Genomic DNA, 20,225 nt, shown 5'->3' with positions numbered 1-20,225 from the left:
CCAAAATTCTAAATCACTGTATCTTCTGTTAAATGAATACACTTTTTAACTTTTTAACCAGATGAAATTGGCTATAAATTTACATTTGAGATTGTACTAATTTATGCAAATATATTGTACTAAATTTATTGTACTTAAAAAAAAATCTAGCAGAGCTCTGCATTTGGCAGAAGGATTGTCACAGCAAGGGTACCATTCCCTATTCACACTGATATGCCCAGCTGCTACTTTATATAAATATATAAAAGTAATATGGACATAAAATTTACAACCCATATATTCCCTCTATAGTTTCTTGACATTTCTCTGATAATTCTACGAAAACATTAGAATTTTAGGATTCATTCAAATCAAGATAGTAGGATTTAAAAGAATTTTAATTTTTTTAAACGAGGTAATTATTTTTCAGCTTTCAGATGTGTCTGTCTGGAATGCTTACTTGTTCTTACTGAAATTATGAATCCTGCTGCAATTGTTTTGAGAACTTCATTCATTAGAAGTCCGCACTCCTAACCACTACACCAGACTGAGGGAGGAATGCTCGCCCCTCCCACATTACATGACTTTTGGGCAGGAAAGTCAGCCTCTTCTGTGAGGGAGGGGGCAGAACTCCTGGGATGTAAAAACATCATTTTAAAGCTTGCTAGCTCTTCTCTGCAGCAGGCCCACAAAAGCACAGTCTCCATGGACCCCTGCCAGCCAGTAAGCAGGCCTGACTAGCCTTCCTTATTCTGTGCAATTCAGCTTGACAGAAGCCACTGGTAAAACCTGAACAGCTGCTGCGGCCTCAGCTCAAACTCCACTCTTCCCCCCACCCATTCTATTGTATTCCTGATCAAGTGGCCAGCAGAGCCTTTTTGTTCAAGGGCTTCCTTGCCCAAGCTCCCTGTCTCATACCTATGACTCATTCTAGCCACTCAGCTAGGAAGGAATTGCCCCCCCCCTCTAGATACTAGTTAGTCTCTAGAGGCCCCTGGAAGATTCCCGTTGTTTTTTCTTAATTAACGCACCTCACCTGAACACATCAAGAACCATCTCACTATTGTCTCAATTCTGGGCCAACCCATCTTGTGTACATGCAATTTCCAGCATGCACAACCCTACAACGGGGTCTAAAAATCCCTTCCCTGGCAAGCCAAATTGCTACTCCGGAATCTCTGATTGGTCCAGATTTCCCTTCACATCACTGGTTGCTGTGTCGCTTTGACTGTCTCCATCTCTTTAAGACTGGTAAACATCTCTTCCACCGACCTCCTTCCTCAGGTTCTATTCTTTTCCAAGCTGTTAGCATGTTAGTGTATCTGTTATATGTTGGTCTACACCTATTTTATTGTATTTTCTGTTAAATAAAGACTGCTTATTATTTTATTTAATATCTGTTATCTGCCTCAAGTTCTTAATGGGTCAGCTACCTCGTAAACATAGGCAATTCAATCCTACTCTAAGCTAAGCGACCTCTTGCTAGCTATTCCCCATTTAACACGTGTCTCCTGTAATGCATTTCAGGTAATCTATGTTTTTGTTTTTTGACAAATGAAAACTGGAATTCAATGAAAGCTGGAATGCAGAGAATCAGTCCTATTGTTTCACTGATGTAATGATACTTAATTGCCAATTTAAAAAAAACACACACCCTAAAGCTATGCACTGGTAAGGGGAGGAAATGGCCACCAGGGCAGGAACATTATTGAGACAAATCAAAATAATAACAATGGCATATAAGCTTTTGAGTTCTCCAGAAAACAGAGAAACATATATACAGCAGAACCAAAACCATCAGACAAAATCTGGCTAGGGAAAGCTACAGATTATGGTACAATCAAATGTGTAAATTTTACTACAGCTTTCACAGTGCTGTTTATAAGCCTCCTTATATAGAGATTCCATGCTGCCATCTGCTGGTACGTTATAGGAAATATTGTTTTATAACTGCTTTTAGTTCAGACAGTATATTTTCTCTTATAGAACACAAGAAAACCTCTGTCCTTAAGGTTAATTTTCCTAATTTATTTTCAGCCTCTAAATTCAGGATTGGAATCTACAAACCAACATCTTCCCAGCAGGCTGCTGCTGGAGAGGTCTAGGGCAGGGGTAGTCAACCTGTGGTCCTCCAGATGTTCATGGACTACAATTCACATGAGCCCCTGCCAGCAAATTCTGGCATTGGCTCATGGGAATTGTAGTCCATGAACATCTGGAGGACCACAGGTTGACTACCCCTGGTCTAGGGCATTTCTGCTTTCATTTGGCCGGTGTTATGACTACCCTCCGGGTTGCTCTTTCCTTACTTCTGGTGATTTTTGTCATTTCCTGGTTAAATGGAGACACACATTCTGAGATGCAACTACTATATTTCAGAGTGTTTCTTGGCCAAACCAAATAAATCTGCAAGTATGCATATTGTGGGGGAATTAAATGAATCCTGTTCCTCTGTAATAAATACAAGAGCTGAGATTAGAAGACTGAAAGAGTGTTACTCTCTCCATCTGCCCTTCAAGGGGGATTTCTTATTGATTTACAGAAATGCCACTTTAAGAATCAGCATATAGGCTTCCTCAAACATGTTCAACCTAAGTAGCCATCTTCACTGAGATTGTGATCTCCTTTTAAAAGTCTCTGATGCTATGCACTATTCACTTGGAAGGAAGTTCCAGTTCACATGTGCATGGACACTTCGCAGAATGTATAAATATTGCAGTTTTAAATTATGCAAGTTCACCTGAAAATTTCATCTGTGATAATTGACACAAAAGGTTCATGTATATATGCAAACAGCCACTGATTCTGGCAGTCATCAAGAAATGATATACATATGTGGCCCAGCCAAAGTTTCATAGAAGTCTAAAAGGTAAAGGTAAAGGTATCCCCTGTGCAAGCACCGAGTCATGTCTGACCCTTGGGGTGACGCCCTCCAGCGTTTTCATGGCAGACTCAATACGGGGTGGTTTGCCTTCCCCAGTCATTACCGTTTACCCCCCAGCAAGCTGGGTACTCATTTTACTGACCTTGGAAGGACGGAAGGCTGAGTCAACCTTGAGACAGCTGCTGGGATCGAACTCCCAGCCTCATAGGCAGAGCTTTCAGACAGCATGTCGCTGCCTTACCACTCTGCGCCACAAGAGGCTTTCATAGAAGTCTAGCTATTAACAAAATGTGTGGATCAGCAGGTCATTTATGATCAACTCAAAAAGTGCATTTAAATTATACAAGCATTTCTAATTGGACTTAAACACATCACATTTCCACTCTTATCCATGTACTGACAATGAGATTTGATGTTGCCTCTCCACAGCATGCAATATAACTATACAATTATAAAAATTGTATTTAGTCTTCCGGGGGTGAAATTTCTAGAAGAGTCCATTGTTGATTTCTTAAAATCCAGTTTCTAGTTTCCATTTGTCCCAAGATATTGTTTTGCCTGTATTTCTTCCTGTTCTGAGCTCTGAGAATGAGTGCTCACTGCATCCTTTAGATGTTAGGAGGGTATTGTTATTTTACTTCAAGAGAGGCCCTGGGAGTTCTCCATAAGGATCAGAAATCATGAGGCCAAAAGGGTTGCTACTAGGATCATGTTTGATCTCTCCCTCCTGGTTTTCTCCTTGATAAGGAGCAGGGATGGAGGGGAAGCGTAAAACGGGGCTCACTGCCAGCACAGCTAAAATGCATCCCCTAGGCCAGGGAACCAGCTCCTGCTGCTGCTCAGGAACAGTACCCTACAGCCTTCTCATTTTCTCACATTGCAAAAAGGTCAATGTCTGGAACCCCCAGAGGGTAAAAAGCGGCTCCAGGTAAGTGGTCTTTATGGACTGGCCCACTTGTGAGAGAGTGGGCCAGCCCTGCTCAATCTATTGGTTTCCGTTTGAACCCCCAGTGGTGAGGATAGCTTAAATGGAAACATTGGCCTTCACTGACATGTCCCATTAAAGTGTGACTTCTGGACCCTAGACCCCCCTGGCTTGTTTAAACAAAACATTATAACTGGACAAGAATAGATCCATTCCAAAAAATATCTGAGGAACATAACAAACTATTTGTAATTCTAAAATGTTAAAGGGCAGCAGCAGGGTAGGGGGTACTGCTGCACAGGAGCAACTTTGTGTATTTTTTAACTAAAAATCTCAGTTCCTTTGGCTTTTTGGATTCTTCTGTGTGATTCTGAGGGACCTCACTGCTGTTATCAAGCATTGTCTTCTTATACACTGTCTCTCCCTGGATTTGTGGAGGATTCTTCAGCATGGCCTTCAACTTAGCTGCTGCTGACTAATCCTTTGGAAATGATCTCACCCAATTATACTTACACTCAGCAGCTTGTGTTCCTCCTGCCGTCTGTTATGAATTACCAACCAACTCAGATGGATTCTATTTTAGGTGCTCTCCAAACAAAAATAAGGAAAATGCTATGCTTCCCCCCCCCCTTAATCTGAGGAAATCGATTAAAATATTCACTCTTCTACCAGGCATACGGGGCCCCCTGCCTGAGTTGAAATTCTGATCCACCTGTCCCCAAGTTTGGAGTGTTTTTCCTTTGTTTTAATTGACTGTTTTAAATGTACATTGTTTTATTCTTTGTATGAACCTTTAACTGTTTAGCCACTGCAAGACTGTTGCTGGAGAGGGGTAGCCTAGAAATAAAAATATAATAACAACAAGGCATGCCCAGAACTCTTCAAAGAACTCTGGAATCCACCACAACTGGTCCCATTGAGTGATCTGGACACCATACTTCTTTTAAGACAGCCCAAAATCCTGTTTGCCTTCTTAGCCACCAAGTCACACTGCTGACTCATGTTGTATATGTTCCTACACAGAAACTTTTAAAGCGAAAATGAAGTGCATTCAAGACTCGTACCTGTCCATCTTCTCTGCTACAGAGACCATAGAAACCCAACTGATATCCATCAGGACCTTCAAAGGTTGAATGTCTATATCAATATTAAAATTACGTAACTTTTATTGTGCACAATTTTTAAAAACTTCTACAAAATTGAAAACATATATACAGCCCACAGGCCACTGCAAAACAGTGTGCTATGCACAGATCTAACATGTTTCAGCCGGTATAGGGCCTTTTTCAGAGGTCTCATCATCACACACCAATTAATTACACAAGAAATATATATAGCAGCCAATAAAATCACCAAAGTAACTGGTGCATTACTTTGGATTGTTTATATATATTGTAATATATAACACATAATTCTAAATAATCCAAGGTAATACATAACAGAAGAAATTATAAAGTCACAAAAGTTACTGTAAAATACCAAAGTCAATCAATGAATGATGTCTATTTATCAGCCATTAGCTCTCTATAGAAAATTAATTATGGAAAATTTAATCAAACTGTTAACAACTTATAATGGAAAGGGAAAAAATGGAATGAAAATTACCTTCCAAAGGCTGCCAAAAATTTCAGTGGTGTGTTCTCTTATTAGTGCATTTATTGCAATGAGTGAAGTGGTTAGCCGATGGGGGAGGAAATCTTTAAAAGTTAGAGGTTAATGCAACAGTGGTGATGGAAAGTCATTTCTGACCAGCTGCAACAGGCCAGAGCCAGAAGGATGGGTGGTGGTGGGTGACTTTATATCGTGTATCTGAAAATAGACATCTTCCCATGTATAAATGAATCAAGGAGAAGAAGAAACAGAGAAAGCCACAACAGCATTTTGTGCTTACACACATATCCAGTCAATCGATCTACACATGCTGGTTCCAAAGTCCCAAGGGTGAATATCCAAAAGTTCTTTCTTCTCTTTAGGGCAGATATCAGATATTCCTTGGGCACTGCAATCTTCTCAATGCCATAAAACCAAAGATCTTTCATGATTTGTTGAGTTGTTCTAAAGTGTTGGACCATTGGTACAGAGGTTCAATGATTTTTAAGATTGCTTAAGTGCTCAAAAGAGTCTCTTGTGGTGCAGGGTGGTAAGGTAGCCAACATGCTGAGGCGCTGACCATGAGGCTGGGAGTCTGATCCCAGCAGCCAGCTCAAGGTTCACTCAGCCTTCCATCCTTCCGAGGTCGGTAAAATGAGTACCCAGCTTGTGGGGGGTAAAACGGTAATGACTGGGGAAGGCACTGGCAAACCACCCCGTGTTGAGTCTGCCATGAAAACGCTAGAGGGCGTCATCCCAGGGGTCAGATATGACTCAGTGCTTGCACAGGGGGTAACTTTACCTTTACCTAAGTGCTCAAGGATACGTACTCTTAAAGGTCATAAAACCTATGTATTTCTATGTATTTCATAAAACTTATGTATTTCTTTTATTTACTTTCCACTAAATAGAACACCAGATGTAGCACAATTTATATACTGATTGATAAAAAAAGTTCTATCATTGGAACCCTTAAAGCTTTGCATTTTGTAGCATTATGACCGGCTGTCAGGATCAGTCCCTCTGATCTCTGCCATGATTTGTAATTGACCTGAGAGACTCCATGTTGGTTTGCTGTGTGCTGTTTGAAGTAACCTTTTATAACCCTTTTATAACCCTGAACTATTTTGTCACTGCCCTGTGTGTCTGCTTCATGCTGTACTCCCATCTTGCAAATGTTCCTCTATACTTTGTTATCAGGAAGGGAGGGCTGTTTGTCACCCAAGGTCAGACAGCCTGGCGAGGATCTGGAGGTGCACCCAAGATGGCACCTGTGGGGAGGGGGGAACTTCTCTCCCTGGGAATGGGGGGTGTTTGGGCAGGAATGAACCATTGATAAGTGCTAGCTTTCCATGTATCAATCAGAATCGACTATGAACGTTGGAGTGATCGGAAATGCTATCAATAAAGCTTTCTTTTAATTCAGAAGCCTAGTTGTTAGTCTGTCTGCCTCCGACACCAGCCTTACACTGCTGGCAAGGGGGGGAAAATCTCTTGGAAATCCTTTTCCATTTACAGTGTTTACTGTCAGTTCTTTGTGAGATTGGAGAAGCTGCCGTGAACAAGCATGTCCTTGAGATTTTTCATTCGTTTATGGGCAAACAAAGGAATTGACTTGCACCTTGGAATGTTAGAGAGGAGATGCCAATACTTATAATATTTCTAATTTTATTGTAATGTTTGTTGAATGCAACAGTGGATGGTGTTTGAAGGTGCAATCCCATATTGTAGTTAATCCAGGTAGAGTTAAGAACTAAGGGTATTCAATTCTTTTTTCTTAGTATTTTTCAGTTCAGGTCTACTGGCCCCCCAAATGTTGGGGATTCCTGAAAAAAACTGGATTCCAATAAGGTAAAGTATTTGGGATCCAGGTAAGGTAAAGTATTTGGGATCCAGGAGTTTTCAGAAAACACAATTGGGGGTGGCAATAGAGGTGTCTCAGCTGAGAGGCAGCTCAGTTCAGGCTCTTTTGGATAGTCCATTTAAACTGGACTGCCAAAAAAGCTCACAAAGCAGCTGAACTTGCAGGGAGAATTCTCCCAATGGGCTCAGCTGGACTACCCAACAGATCCTGTAAAGCAGCTGATCCTGCAGGTTCAATTTAAACCAGGCTGGACTCAAACTCAGTTCTCACATTTGTTTGTTAAGTTTTATTTGAATAATATTTTACTGCTACTCATAGATCTTATCAACTACTTTAATTCAACTTCAGCTATAATCACCAAGCTATTTATGCATTTTAACTCTAATTAGCCCTTCCTGTCAACTAACCCCTCCCCGCAATCCAATATCTATATGTAATGGCTGAAGATGTCTTGTTTCACTGAATCTGAAGAAATGTGCATGCACATGAAAGCTTACGCCTTGAAAAAAACTATGCTGGTAATTCTATCTTTCAGTACAGTTTCTCTTAATTTGCTTGGAACGTAAGTCAGGCTGGCTGGTCTGTAATTTCCTGGTTCCCCTCTAGATCCCTTTTTTAAAAACTGGTGTCACAATTGCTATTCTCCAGTCTTTTTACGCAGCAGCTGGATTTAGTGATATCGTAAATCAATGATCTCACATCTGAATTCCTCAGGAATTACCTTGAGACTTGTGATTTTTAATTTCCCTGGTAAGTCTAGAATTTCATCTGGGTTTACCTCAATTTGTCTGTTCTTCAGACTCCCTTCCTGAAAGCAGGTGCAGTGGCATGGGTGCATGCCCCACATTCAAAGAAGCTTTCAAATTGCAACACAAGAAAAATACAGTATTACAACCCAAATATTAAAAACAGTCAACTCCCTCAGGAGAAAATAGATCAAAAACATTCTGTATGAATTCTAACGCACAGTGGTTTTTAATTTCTGCATTATAACATAAACAACATTTATGAACATGAATACAAATTCAACTCAAAAGAATTTCAGGAAATATTGTTCTGAGAATATAAGTACACATTTTTCTGTAATATAGGAAACATGTTTGAGTTGTACACTGTTTATTTCAATAAATACAAAATTATGGCCACAAATTTAATACATTAGTGACAATAATACAGGTAGCGGCAAAAAACAAACAAACCAGAACTAGAGAAATCAGTGTAACATTTCTCACCCTGTGAAGATAAGTTCTTGTATATTGATAGCCTTCTTATAATCAGCAATAGCTTCTTTAATGAAACCCAGTTTGCCACGAATATCAGCTCTAAGTTTGTACATCAGGGGATCATAAGGCTGAATTTCAAGAGCTGTAAAGAGAATTAAGTGTTTTTATGAGGTGATTTAAAAATAATAATAAACGTGTGCTTAGAACTTATCTGAAAACTGAAGTGCATGCATAATTTGGACATGACATGACCTTTGGATGCAATACAGCTAGTTGATGCATATCTTTCTTTCACTCCTACTTACTACACCAACTTCTTGAGACCTGCAAAAAGTTGATACAGGAGCTTGTGGAACCCACATGAACAAAATGTCACATGTCTCTGGAAGATACAGTGAGAAGGGGAAACCAGGGCAGAGTCTGCACTTACTTTGTTTATTCCATTGTCAATTCTGTTGAATTCAGATCGCTTTGAACACGGATCTTCCTCTTCCCCTGCCCCCCATTGAAACAGGATAGTGTTCTCACATGGTTAGAGTAGTTCAGAAGAGGGGGGGGGGAGCCAAGCCTCTTTCTTTCTTTTCTTGAAGGGGGGGGGGGAGAAGCAAAGCAGGGAGCCTCTTTCTTTTCTTGGAGGGGGGTCGGGGGTGGGAGAGGACCGAAAAAGGCAGAGAAGGGAGAAAAAATCCAGGACCGACAGAAGTTGAGAGAAATTAGGGGCAAGTTTGTCACATGACCACCTGTGGCCAATCACAGGTCCTCTACCACGGAGGAGAGCCCAGATTCAAAACCGCCTTTAAATATTGAGGGTTAAAAGCACTCTAGGATATCACACAATAAAGGCAGGGTCACCCCGGATCAATCCTTCTTGCTGCAGAAGGAAATTTTAAATTACCCGAAATCCAAACGGCAATCGCATTCTGTGTAGAGGACAGGGACTGAATCGATCTGGGGTTGGAATAAAAGCTCCGTGCAGTTTACACCCAGGTCTTCTTCCACCACCAATTTGACAACTGTGCAAAGCGTCCTTTGGTGCAAGAGTGAAGTACAAGTAATTTTGCCCAGTTCCCTCTCTTCACTGCAATGCCACTGGCCCCACAGCCTTTTGATTACAAGAACCTGTAACCTTGAATCAGGTTCCTGGTAATCTTATGGTAGGTTCTGGGGAGAAGAGAGAAGAATTCCTCATACTTTATAGGATCCCACTATATAAAACATATGGCTAGATTCAATACTTGTGAAGTGGGTAAATACTTTTTTTTTCATTCCTTCAGTAAATCTGCCATTGGCCCTCCTCCTTTTTATTGTTATATATGTGTTTTATTTGAAATGTTGTTTTGATGTTTATATGTTTTAATATTTCGATTTTTGTTGCACTGGGTAAGTAGAAAAGCAGCCCAGATATGGTCTAAATAAATAAATAAATAAAGTTCACAGAAGCTATATAGGGAGGGAGTGGATCCCACAATCCTATACATGCTTCTCCCAGCAGCCCTGTGAGCCACCCCAAAAGCTGATGTTGAGGATTAGAGGGCACTTTAGAACAAATATGTGGCAGGGAAATGTGTAAAGAAGGAACCATGTCTTGGCAACAAGCCCCTTTCATGAACAAAGTCAAGCAGAGAGGGTGTTGATTACTATTGAATCTTTCTTCCTGCTACAATCCCTCATGCCACATTGTATACTATACTGGAGAGTCCCTAAACCACCACAGTGGCTTTTCATAAGGATGCTGTGTCAGGGGGAAGCCAATAAGCATGGAAACTGTGAACCCACTCTATTCACAGAAGTGTTGAATCCAATGCAGTTTGCACACAAATATTACCTTATTCCTTCTTGATTAACCCAATTAAAGAAGGATTTCTCTATTTTCAGAAGAAACCTGGAATTGCTAATTCTTTCAGGATACTGCACATTGTAATTCAACAGTTGAAACCTTTAAAAGCATCTAAGACAGTGGTCCCCAACCTGCGGGCTGCGGCCCGGTGCGGCCGCGGTTCCCTCTCCCTGCCCCCTCCGCAGCTTCTTACTGCGGGAGGGCGGGGAGAGGGAATCAGGGCCGCGCACGCAAATGCGCAAATGCGTCATGCGCGGCCGAAATCGCACATGCGCGGCACTTTTGCGCATGCGCGAAAGTGATGCGCATGCACGAAAGTGACGCACATGCGCGAAAGTGCCGCGCATGACGCATAACGTGGGCACGGCTCGCTGCCCTGCCGGTCCCCAGCCTCAGAAAGGTTGGGGACCACTGATCTAAGATATCAAGAGATACTTATACATAGCTGCTGGTTTAATAAATGTGGCTAAGTACATGGATCTCCCCAAATGAACAGACATATGGAGCTGTCAACATGAGTGCCAATTATCTATTTGTGAAGGTATAAAAGAGATATTGAGAGCCAATACATACCTTTTATTTGTTTTGTGTTTGTGTGTGTGTGTGAGAGAGAATTGGGGGAGGGGGAGAAGAGATGTGGCTGAAGCTCCATGCTGGGAACTAAGTTCTCAGGCTGACAGGAGACCAATTTAGAATGGCATTACAGTCTGCACAGAGAAGGGGCTTAAGGCTCAGTCCCATTTCTGCGACATGAAACAGCCCCCAAGGGAGAACATATGTGAACTACGTGTAAGCTTTCCCAATACTGATCTCTTCTCTGTTTTTCTGACTGTGCAAAGCTTACGGTCCTTCTACCCTGCACCAATGTCATGATATGAATCAGGCCCTGTGAGGCTGAGAACTCCATTCCCAGCACAGAACTCCAGGTGCACTTCTGTTGACAATCCATGTGTCTACCACATGAACTTTGTGATGTGTGAATTGTTCAAGAGAATGGAGTTCTCAGACATGAAGTATCAACCAGCTGTTCAGTCATGCACAATTAAAGCAAGAGCATCATGTATTGTTGATGAGTCCATCCTTCCCACCTCTTAGGTGTGACTGGAATTTTCTTCTGGCTCAGCAATTTACATCTCTATGTTGGCATCCTGCAATATCTTTTTAAAATAAAGAAGCATAAAGGCAAGCATCAGTAAGTAACTGCAGACTCCCAGGCACTGGGCATACCTTTTGAAATGTCCTCCTCAGCTTGCTCATATTGCTTTAATGTGCTGTAGAGGTTTGCCTTGTTATAATATATAGCTGCAGAGAAAGGGCTGAGACAAATGGCCTTCTCAAAATCTGCTTGTGCTTCCTCAAAGTTTTGCAATAATGTATTTGTAATAGCTCGATTCAAGAATGCAGATTCATTCTTAGCATCAAGTGACAGTGCCTTGGAATAATAGTCTTTTGCCTGTGGAATGAGTTAGATACAAAATTAATGCTACTGTTTTGAACTTTTAAATGTATTTAGTCTTGTTTCAGAAATAATTACTATGTTGAAAAATACCTCTAATGGTGACCTGATCTAAATTACTCTTTGAGAATAATAATAGCACCTCCATTAAACTTACTGTATTGAATTTTCCCCCTTTCAAGTATTTTTTCCATCTACAGTACTAATATACTGTACTAATGTACTATAGAATAATGTACTGTATACTAATGTACTATATAATGTACTATAGTAGAAAAAATACTTGAGGGGAAAAATTCAATACTATAACTTTAACAGAGGTGTGTGAGCTTGGTTAATTATTGACAGCCCTTGTTAGTTCATTTATTTCTGAAAATCCAAATAGTATCTGTCCTCCTCTAATACATTACCATATTCTTCCTTTTGCTACTGTTTCATGCATTTTAAACTCCTACTACAACTGCATTACAGTCCTTTCTGTTTGTTTCTTCAGAACACAAAAAAGTGGTTTTGAGGCATTCTGAAAATGACTACCCAGTCTATTCACAACCCTTTTACAGATTTATTATGCACCACAGTTGCATTACCAACTCTTCTATGTACCCGATTAGATACTTTACAGTGTACTGGTTTCAATGAGATTGTAAAAAATTACTAGTATAGCATGTCATGGGATGCATAAGTGGCGCAAAATAAAAAATGGCACTGGGCAGATTCTAAGTCCATGTTTTTGTTGCTTAAAAAAGAAATCAGTAGATAGAGACTTGCCATAGAAACATGTATTAATAAGCCCATTTCTCCCTTATACAAATGTCACTGTTATTCTTCTGTGTCCCCCCTCCCCTCTTTATTTTCACTTCTTAGTCTCAAGACATTCTCATCCTTATCCTACTTGGGTTCATTCCACAAAAGGCAAAAGACGTTCAGATGTGGTTTGCCATTGCTTGCCTCCACACTGGTCCTGCTTAGATCCTGAGATCTGACAAGATCAGTCTATCCTGGAGTTAATCAGATCAGGGTTAGGTCAAGGTGCAGTCTTGTCTCACGCCTTATTCAACATCTTCATGGTCCCTCTTGTCTGGCTGGTTTGGGGAGTTGGACTTAGGTGCCATCAATATGCTGATGATCCCCAATTCTACATCCTAATGGCTGCCGCCAGACTCACCCCTTGAGACTTTTGCTGCTTGAAGCAGTAATGGAGGACCTCTGGCTGGGTAGGAAGGGGCCAAGCGAAAGGAGGGCCTAGATGGAGCGCAACTGATGGTGACACAATCTGCTGAGAAACTGGGTGTGCTTTTTGATGCAGCCCTACCTATGGCAGCTCAAGTCACCAGAGTACCGCAGCTGGTGTTTTTCCATCTTCACCAAGCTAAGCTACTAGCACCCTACAAGTACCCAGAGCACCTAGCCACAGTGATCCTTGAGATTGTCACCTCCAGGCTGGATTACTGTAACTCACTCTACACTGGCCTACCCTTGACCATGATCTGGAGACTACAACAGGTCCAAAATGCAGTAGTGAGGGTTCTCCTCAGAATATCATGGAGAGCCCACATCCAACCTGTTCTCAGGCAGCTGCAAAGGCTCCTGATTGAATTCTGGATCAACTTCAATGTTCTGGTATTGACCTGTAAGGCCATTCATGGCTTGGGCCCCATGTACCTGAGGGACCACCTAGTTGACTATCCTCCTCCCCCACCAATTCTAACTGGCTGATGGTTCCTGGCCTCCGAGATGTATGTTTGGCTTCAACCAGGGTCAGGGACTTTTTGGTCCAGACTCATGGAATGAGCTCTAGGAAGGCATCCCTCTGGAATAAAAAGAATAATGGGTATGTAATGGAATATTTGCAACAATATTTGCTACATTTGCATTCTCGGAATTCATAGACTTTATAATTTTAACTGTTTTAATTGACTGTTTTATTGTAACTTATATAATGTAAACTACCCTGAGCCGGTATCCGAGAGGGCGGTATATAAATCTAAGTCCAAATGTTCCCAAGGTCATCCAGCAATCTTCCATTGCAAGAGTGGAGATTTGCTCCTGGATTTCCTAGATCCTAGTCCAACACTTAGGCACTGCACCATGCTGCCTCTCATGATGGAATAGCTTGTTGGAATTTGAAATTGTTTTTGCTGGCATATATGTACAAAGTTAAATACAAGACATTTTTCTTTTCTTTTCTTTTCTAGCCACTGCATACAAAGTTTGGATTCAGGGGTACCTGTAAGACCAAACTTTGTTCTGCTGCTTCAGACCAACATGGATATTCACCTGAATCTATTTTCTGGCTGCTATTATTATTCATTTTATTTCATTAATGAGAATAATTTTGTCATTTAGAGGAGGGACCCTGACCTGGATAGCCGCAGCCTAGCCTAATAAGTTAAGCAAGGCTGAGACAGACAATGGCAAACTACCTCTGGAGGTCTTTTGTCTTGAAAACCCTACAGGGTCACCATAAGTCAGCTGTGACTTAATGGCAAAAAATTAATAAACAGAGGATACGTATGTAAAGAATTATCTGCCACAAGCACCAAATAGGCAAGGCATGCCACTGGATCTAACATAACCTTCTCTCCTTTCCCTCCTTCTCTACATATGTATAAGGTCAACTTGGTGGTCTGGGGTTTCCTTGTTCTTGAGCTTTATGTTTTAAGACTGCAGTGAAATCTTTGTTAAAAAAAAAACTAAACATACCCAACTAAAATCAGGCCTTCCTAGTAGGTGTGAATGTGTCTTGATGGTGTGGGTTAATTTTTATTGGGGGGGCCATGGTAGCTCTTTGCAGCCCAAAATGAAATCATTATTAATGCCAAGGGGGAAATGTTCTGGGAACTAGGAAACCACAGAATAAAATACAGACCTGTGAAAATTGCCTGTTAAGAAAGTAAATATTTGCTGCATTGAAATATGCTAAAGCATAGTCAGGATCAATAGTGATTGCCTGCTGATAGTCTTTCATGGCACAGCTTACATATCCCATAAACTGATTAATGACGCCTCGATTTGTAAGCATTTCTGCATTTGTAGTAACCTGCAATGTATTCAGAGAGAAATATTTGATAAAAACGAACTCTAGTTAGTTTCCAATAATGGCCTCAGCCTCAAAATACTTACGTTTGGCACAATGCTACTTGTTTGTTTACATCTAGAAAATCAATTTACATTTGGAAATTCCTCTCCAAGCATAAGTTCTTGGTGAACTGGGCAAGGCAAGCATCACTGACAAGTCTGAAGAATGATACATTTGTAGGTCATCAGCTATGAATAAATACCATTTCCAGGAAATTCTAGTTATTCATTAAAACAGAAAACCTGTTCACAAAATTAAAAGCTGTAATTCAATATGAAAATATGGTGATTTGCATGCAGAAACTTGTTAGGGTACTTCAAAAATGATAGTATGCTAAAATAAAACATTAAAAATATCAAGCAATATCAATAGTATCACAATGCTAAAACGTACCATTTTGCTTTTTTCATACATTTCATTATTCTTCCCTTATTCCCTACCACACAAGTGTATCATAATAGTTCAGGTTTTAATATGAGAATTTGTGCTCTTCTCTGTTTTAAAATAACTAGGGGAGTTAGGAGGAAGTCCTAACCATCTGTGAAGAATATGTAGGTCATACAATTTATTTTCTGTTTCTAATTCCTATTTCTCATTCATTTTTTGCCATTGTGATACATCATAAGCTCTGATACTGATATCGCATGTACATTAAACATGAAGAAAGGTTAGGATGCAACAATGAATCCAGCTTCCTACATGGCCATCAATGGGTCAGAAACCTGATATGGACCGTTTACGCACTGGAGGTTTCGTGCTGGGCTGTAGGCTGGAGTTTTAGTCATGGCAGGTTGCCCTACCTCTTCCTGCACCCACACAGGGGAGCACCTCATCCGCCCCTGATTTGTGTTCCTTCATGGGAACTGGGGCAGTGAAGTTCCCAGTGCATAAACAGTCATGGGGAAAGGGATTAGTAATAGGAAGAAAGAACTGTAACTACTGGGAAAGGATAACTGGAATCAGCAAGGGAGAACACTTTAATCCTGAAGGAAGGAAACAGCTGAACAGTAGCAGAAATATTATAATTCATTACCTTTAGTGCAGTATTTATATCCTGAAAGGCAGCAAACGTATTGCCCATCTGAAGACAAACTATAGCACGCCCATCATAAGCAATGTGACATTCTGGATCGATGTTAATTGCTGCTGAAAACTGGTGCCAAGCTTTTTGAAACTTCCCAAGGCTCTAAAATAAGTTAACATCACCATGAACATAACTGGCTGCTTCACTTTTGTCTAGAATAACTATCTGCACAGAAGGAATTGCCAAAATTAAGTATTAAGCATTCCATCCTAATGAGGAAAACATCTTACATCCAAACTCTTAACTGTAGAACTTCGAGACCATGGGAGGCCAGTAACAAAAGTACCAGGTGTTGATTGGATGGTGGTTTAGAATTGCCTCTGTCTGCTCCAGGATACTGATATTCACTGGATGGCTGACAGACTCCATCATCATCATCATAATTATTATTCAATTTAATTTCTGTACCGCCCCTCCCCACAAGTAGACTCAGGGCAGGTTACAATAACAAAAGCACAGCTGAAAATCCATTCTGCACAGCTGGTAGAAATCCGTGATCAGCACTGAATATTCCAGTGCTATTTTTTGTAGCATCTCATTGTCATTTCACACCTGGCCAAAATCTCCGTTCTTGTAGCACTATCGTTTCTTCTACTTCCGGTTCTTGCCAAGGAGCTACGAAAAATGCCAAGGACTTGCCTGGCTGCCCCAGCTCAAGCATGCCAATCAACTTGACAACCAATCAGCATCGCTCAGCTGCACAGAGCCCATCAGCAACCCCCCCTTTTTTTAAACACCAAATTAATCATTGAAATGCATATTCATTTATTAACAGAGGCATAGGTTATCTGTCACATCTCCATTTCCTAGTGCAGGCTTATTTTTAGACACTAATCACACCCATGTAACACCCAGGGTGGGCGGTCCCGACATTAGATCTGGGCTCCCTGGGTTCAAATGAATGATCTGATTGCCTCACTGCCATATTACAGTACTACCTTTCAACGTTCCGCAGGGCCTGCAAGATGGAGCTCTTCCGCCAGGTCTATGGTTGAGGCTGGGGCTGCTGTGGTACATCGACTGCTCTCCCCTGGGCTTCTTCTTGAACACCATTGATCTCCTTCTCCTCCACCCCCCTTTTTTTTAGGAAGGGGGGTAGGAAGGGGATTTGATTATTGTGCCGCCATGCTGTGATATTTTTAAGTCTTTTAATGGGAGTTTTAATGGGGTTTTTAAGACACTGTAATCCGCCACGAGCCATTTGGGAGTGGTGGGAAACAAATCGAAATAATAATAATAAATAATAATACAGTATTAGCAACCTGATGTCCCTCGGCTAACGTGGGGCAGTTTGGGGGGGCGAGTTAGTGGGGTTAGTTAGTGTTCGCCTGTTGCCTAACATTGATAATGTTAATAGTGTGGATTGGTTTTAATGGTTTTAACTATGGGTTTTATTGCAATTTTTATCTTGTAAACCGTCATGAGCCTAAGGGAACGGTGGTCTAAAAGTTTAATAATAAATAAATATATAGATAAATAAATGAATAAATAAATTTAAAAAAATAAAAGGAGGGGGGAAAGTCCTAAGCTCTCATCAGAATATTTTTAGAGATCAACGTGCCCTGCATTTTCAAGCCATGGGTGGGGGGAGAAAGAGGGGGGGTGCTGATTGATCTCAGTCAAAAACAGAAAGGGCGGCGGAAGATCTCACTTCAGTTTTGCCTCTTATATCACCACTAGTAATAAAGCCTGCTGTATGAGGAATACAGCGGGCGCTAGCAACTTACAGTTTGTCGTGTCCCCCGGCGGCGGCTCTCTGGGGCGGCGGCTCTCTGGGGCGGCAGCTGTGTGTGGCGGCGGCCTGACGCGGCGAGAGGTGCTTTGCGCCTCTCGCCGCGTCAGGCCACTGGGCAGGGAGCCCCCAGCAGCCGCACTCCACGCGACTGCTGGGGGCTCCCTCGGGCAGCAGCCTGACATGGTGAGAGGCGCTTTGCGCCTCTCGCCGCGTCAGGCCACCGGGCAGGGAGCCCCCGGCAGCCGCGCTCTGTGCGACTGCCGGGGGCTCCCTGGGGTGGCGGCCTGACGGGACAAGAGGCGCTTTGTGCCTCTCGCTGCGTCAGGCCGGGAGCAACTACGAGCTGCGAACTGCAAACTGCAAACTGCGGGCTCCCTGGGGGCGGCGGCCTGACGCAGCAAGAGGCGCTTCGCGCCTATCGCCGCATCAGGCCAGGAGCAACTGCGAGCTGTGCTGCACGCGGCTCGCAGTTGCTGGGGCTGGGAATCAGAGGGACCAATCGGCAGGCGCTTTGCATCTGCCGATTGATCCCTCCGATTGTCTGTCCAGAGGAAGGGTCCAATCCGGACCCTTCCTCATCATGGACACATCCCGCCCCAGAACCCCTTAGCGTTTTATTTAGTACGTGGCGCCCGTGGCACCGCAGGCGGCCTTTAGAGGCTGAGATCACAATAAGGAGCTGATTGTTGGTCAAATGTCAAGGAGACTTTGAGCACACGTAACTCAGTCAAACACAGAAGGGGGGGAGACAGGTTTCCATAGGGATCACAATATTGGGCGAGATTCTCAGAGCTCAGACAACTGAGAGCACGTGGAGAGAGCTACTGGGGAGAGTTGCTGCTGACCAGGTGAGGCTATTGTTCTGCCTGGGTGAGGTGATTGCTGGGTAATTGTTGGGAGGCTTAAAAAGGGCTGCTCCTCGCCAGAGGCAGAGCTCAGACAACTGAGAGCACGTGGAGAGAGCTACTGGGGAGAGTTGCTGCTGACCAGGTGAGGCTATTGTTCTGCCTGGCTGAGGTGATTGCTGGGTAATTGTTGGGAGGCTTAAAAAGGGCTGCTCCTCACCAGAGGCGAGAGCCGAAGGGCGAGAGACAAAGGGCTCTTGGCCTGTGGCTCTTAGCCTGGGGTTCTTGGCCGAGCAATTAGAATCAGTAGATTATATCAGTAGATTATATTTCCCTAGTACTTCCACTGCCTAGACATTACAATGGACCTCCAGGACACTCATCCCATCATCTGCAGTGAGTGTGACATGATTGCCTTCCTCCCAGAAGACATGATGGACTACAGCTGCCCCAAGTGTAAGCTGGTAAGACTTTTGGAGGAAAAGATTAGAGGACTAGAAAACAGAATTATTACTCTGACCCAAAGTAAGAAAGGGGAGGAGTTCATAGTCCAGAGCTCTGCAACATGGAATAAAGAGAATACAACCAGTCCTGAAGAGGACAAGGAGATTGACCACAATAGGGAGCCTCTGCAGGCAATTCGGAAAAAGACTGAACGGCGAAGGGCGAGACAGTTCTCAGGGCCTTTGGTGCTCCAGAATAGATTTCAGGCCCTTGCAGAGGAGGTGCAAGGGTCAACAAGGGAAGAGGTCCCAAAACAAACTCTAAGACAAAGGGAAGAGGCCACGGGGACAGAAGGAAATGGAGTTGAGAAGAAGAAAAAAAGGAGAGTACTGGTAATTGGAGACTCCCTGCTAAGAGGAATGGATCGCCATGTGGCTGGGCCCGACCCCCTAACCCGAGAGGTGTGTTGCTTGCCAGGGGCAAAAATTAAAAATGTTTCAGAAAGGCTGCCCAAACTCCTCAAATCTACGGATCGCTACCCATTTGTGATGGTCCATGTGGGAACGAATGACATGTCCCTGAATACCATCGCTCCTATTAAAAAAGACTATCAAGATCTGGGGAGGAAGCTCAAGCAAATGGGGGCACAAGTGGTATTCTCTTCAATCTTGCCTGTCAAGGGAAGAGGAATGCATCGGGAGAGGAAGATAATGGAGGTGAATCACTGGCTGCGTAGTTGGTGCCGGCAGGAGAGATTTGGTTTCTGGGACCATGGGATAGGCTTTCTTGAGGAAGGCCTACTAGCACCTGATGGACTGCACTTATCGAAACTGGGGAAGAATGTGTTTGGCAGGAACCTGGGGAGATTCATCAGGAGAGCTTTAAACTAAAGCCACTAGGGGAAGGAGACGATCAACATAGGGAGTGTATGGAAGGAATACGATCGGAGGCAGCCCAACCGGCAAGGCCAGCTCATAGGGAACCAAAAGTAAAAGGATTCAGTTGTCTTTATACTAACGCCTGAAGCATGGGCAATAAAAAGGAAGAGCTGGAACTTCTCATGCTGATGGAAAGGTATGATCTAGTAGGCATCACAGAAACTTGGTGAAATGATTCTCATGACTGGAATGTAATGGTGGATGGATATGAACTGTTCAGAAAAAACAGAATAGATCGAAGAGGTGGAGGAGTGGCACTGTATGTGAGGAAAGGGCTTACCTGTCAGGAAATGCTAGTAAAGGAGAGCATATCTGCAGTGGAAAGCATCTGGGTGAAAATAA

General features: G+C 42.6%; 1 protein-coding gene across 4 annotated transcripts in view; it reads right to left on the bottom strand.

The window, feature by feature from the left end:
* Positions 1–8,328: 8,328 nt before the first annotated feature.
* TTC6 (tetratricopeptide repeat domain 6) overlaps positions 8,329–20,225 on the bottom strand; it is a 95,905-nt gene continuing 84,008 nt past the window's right edge. For all 4 annotated transcript variants that reach the window (XM_077323156.1, XM_077323158.1, XM_077323159.1 and 1 more), the window contains 4 exons: positions 15,871–16,023; positions 14,628–14,798; positions 11,530–11,755; positions 8,329–8,607 (listed from right to left, as the gene is read on the bottom strand). In XM_077323156.1, the coding sequence (XP_077179271.1) occupies positions 8,471–8,607; positions 11,530–11,755; positions 14,628–14,798; positions 15,871–16,023 (687 nt within the window). In that variant the 3' untranslated portion in view covers positions 8,329–8,470. The remainder of the gene's footprint in view (positions 8,608–11,529; positions 11,756–14,627; positions 14,799–15,870; positions 16,024–20,225) is intronic.

This window comes from Paroedura picta, chromosome 2, assembly GCF_049243985.1.
Source record: "Paroedura picta isolate Pp20150507F chromosome 2, Ppicta_v3.0, whole genome shotgun sequence".
Lineage (NCBI taxonomy): Eukaryota > Metazoa > Chordata > Lepidosauria > Squamata > Gekkonidae > Paroedura > Paroedura picta.
This window is presented reverse-complemented; position numbering and strand designations above follow the sequence as displayed.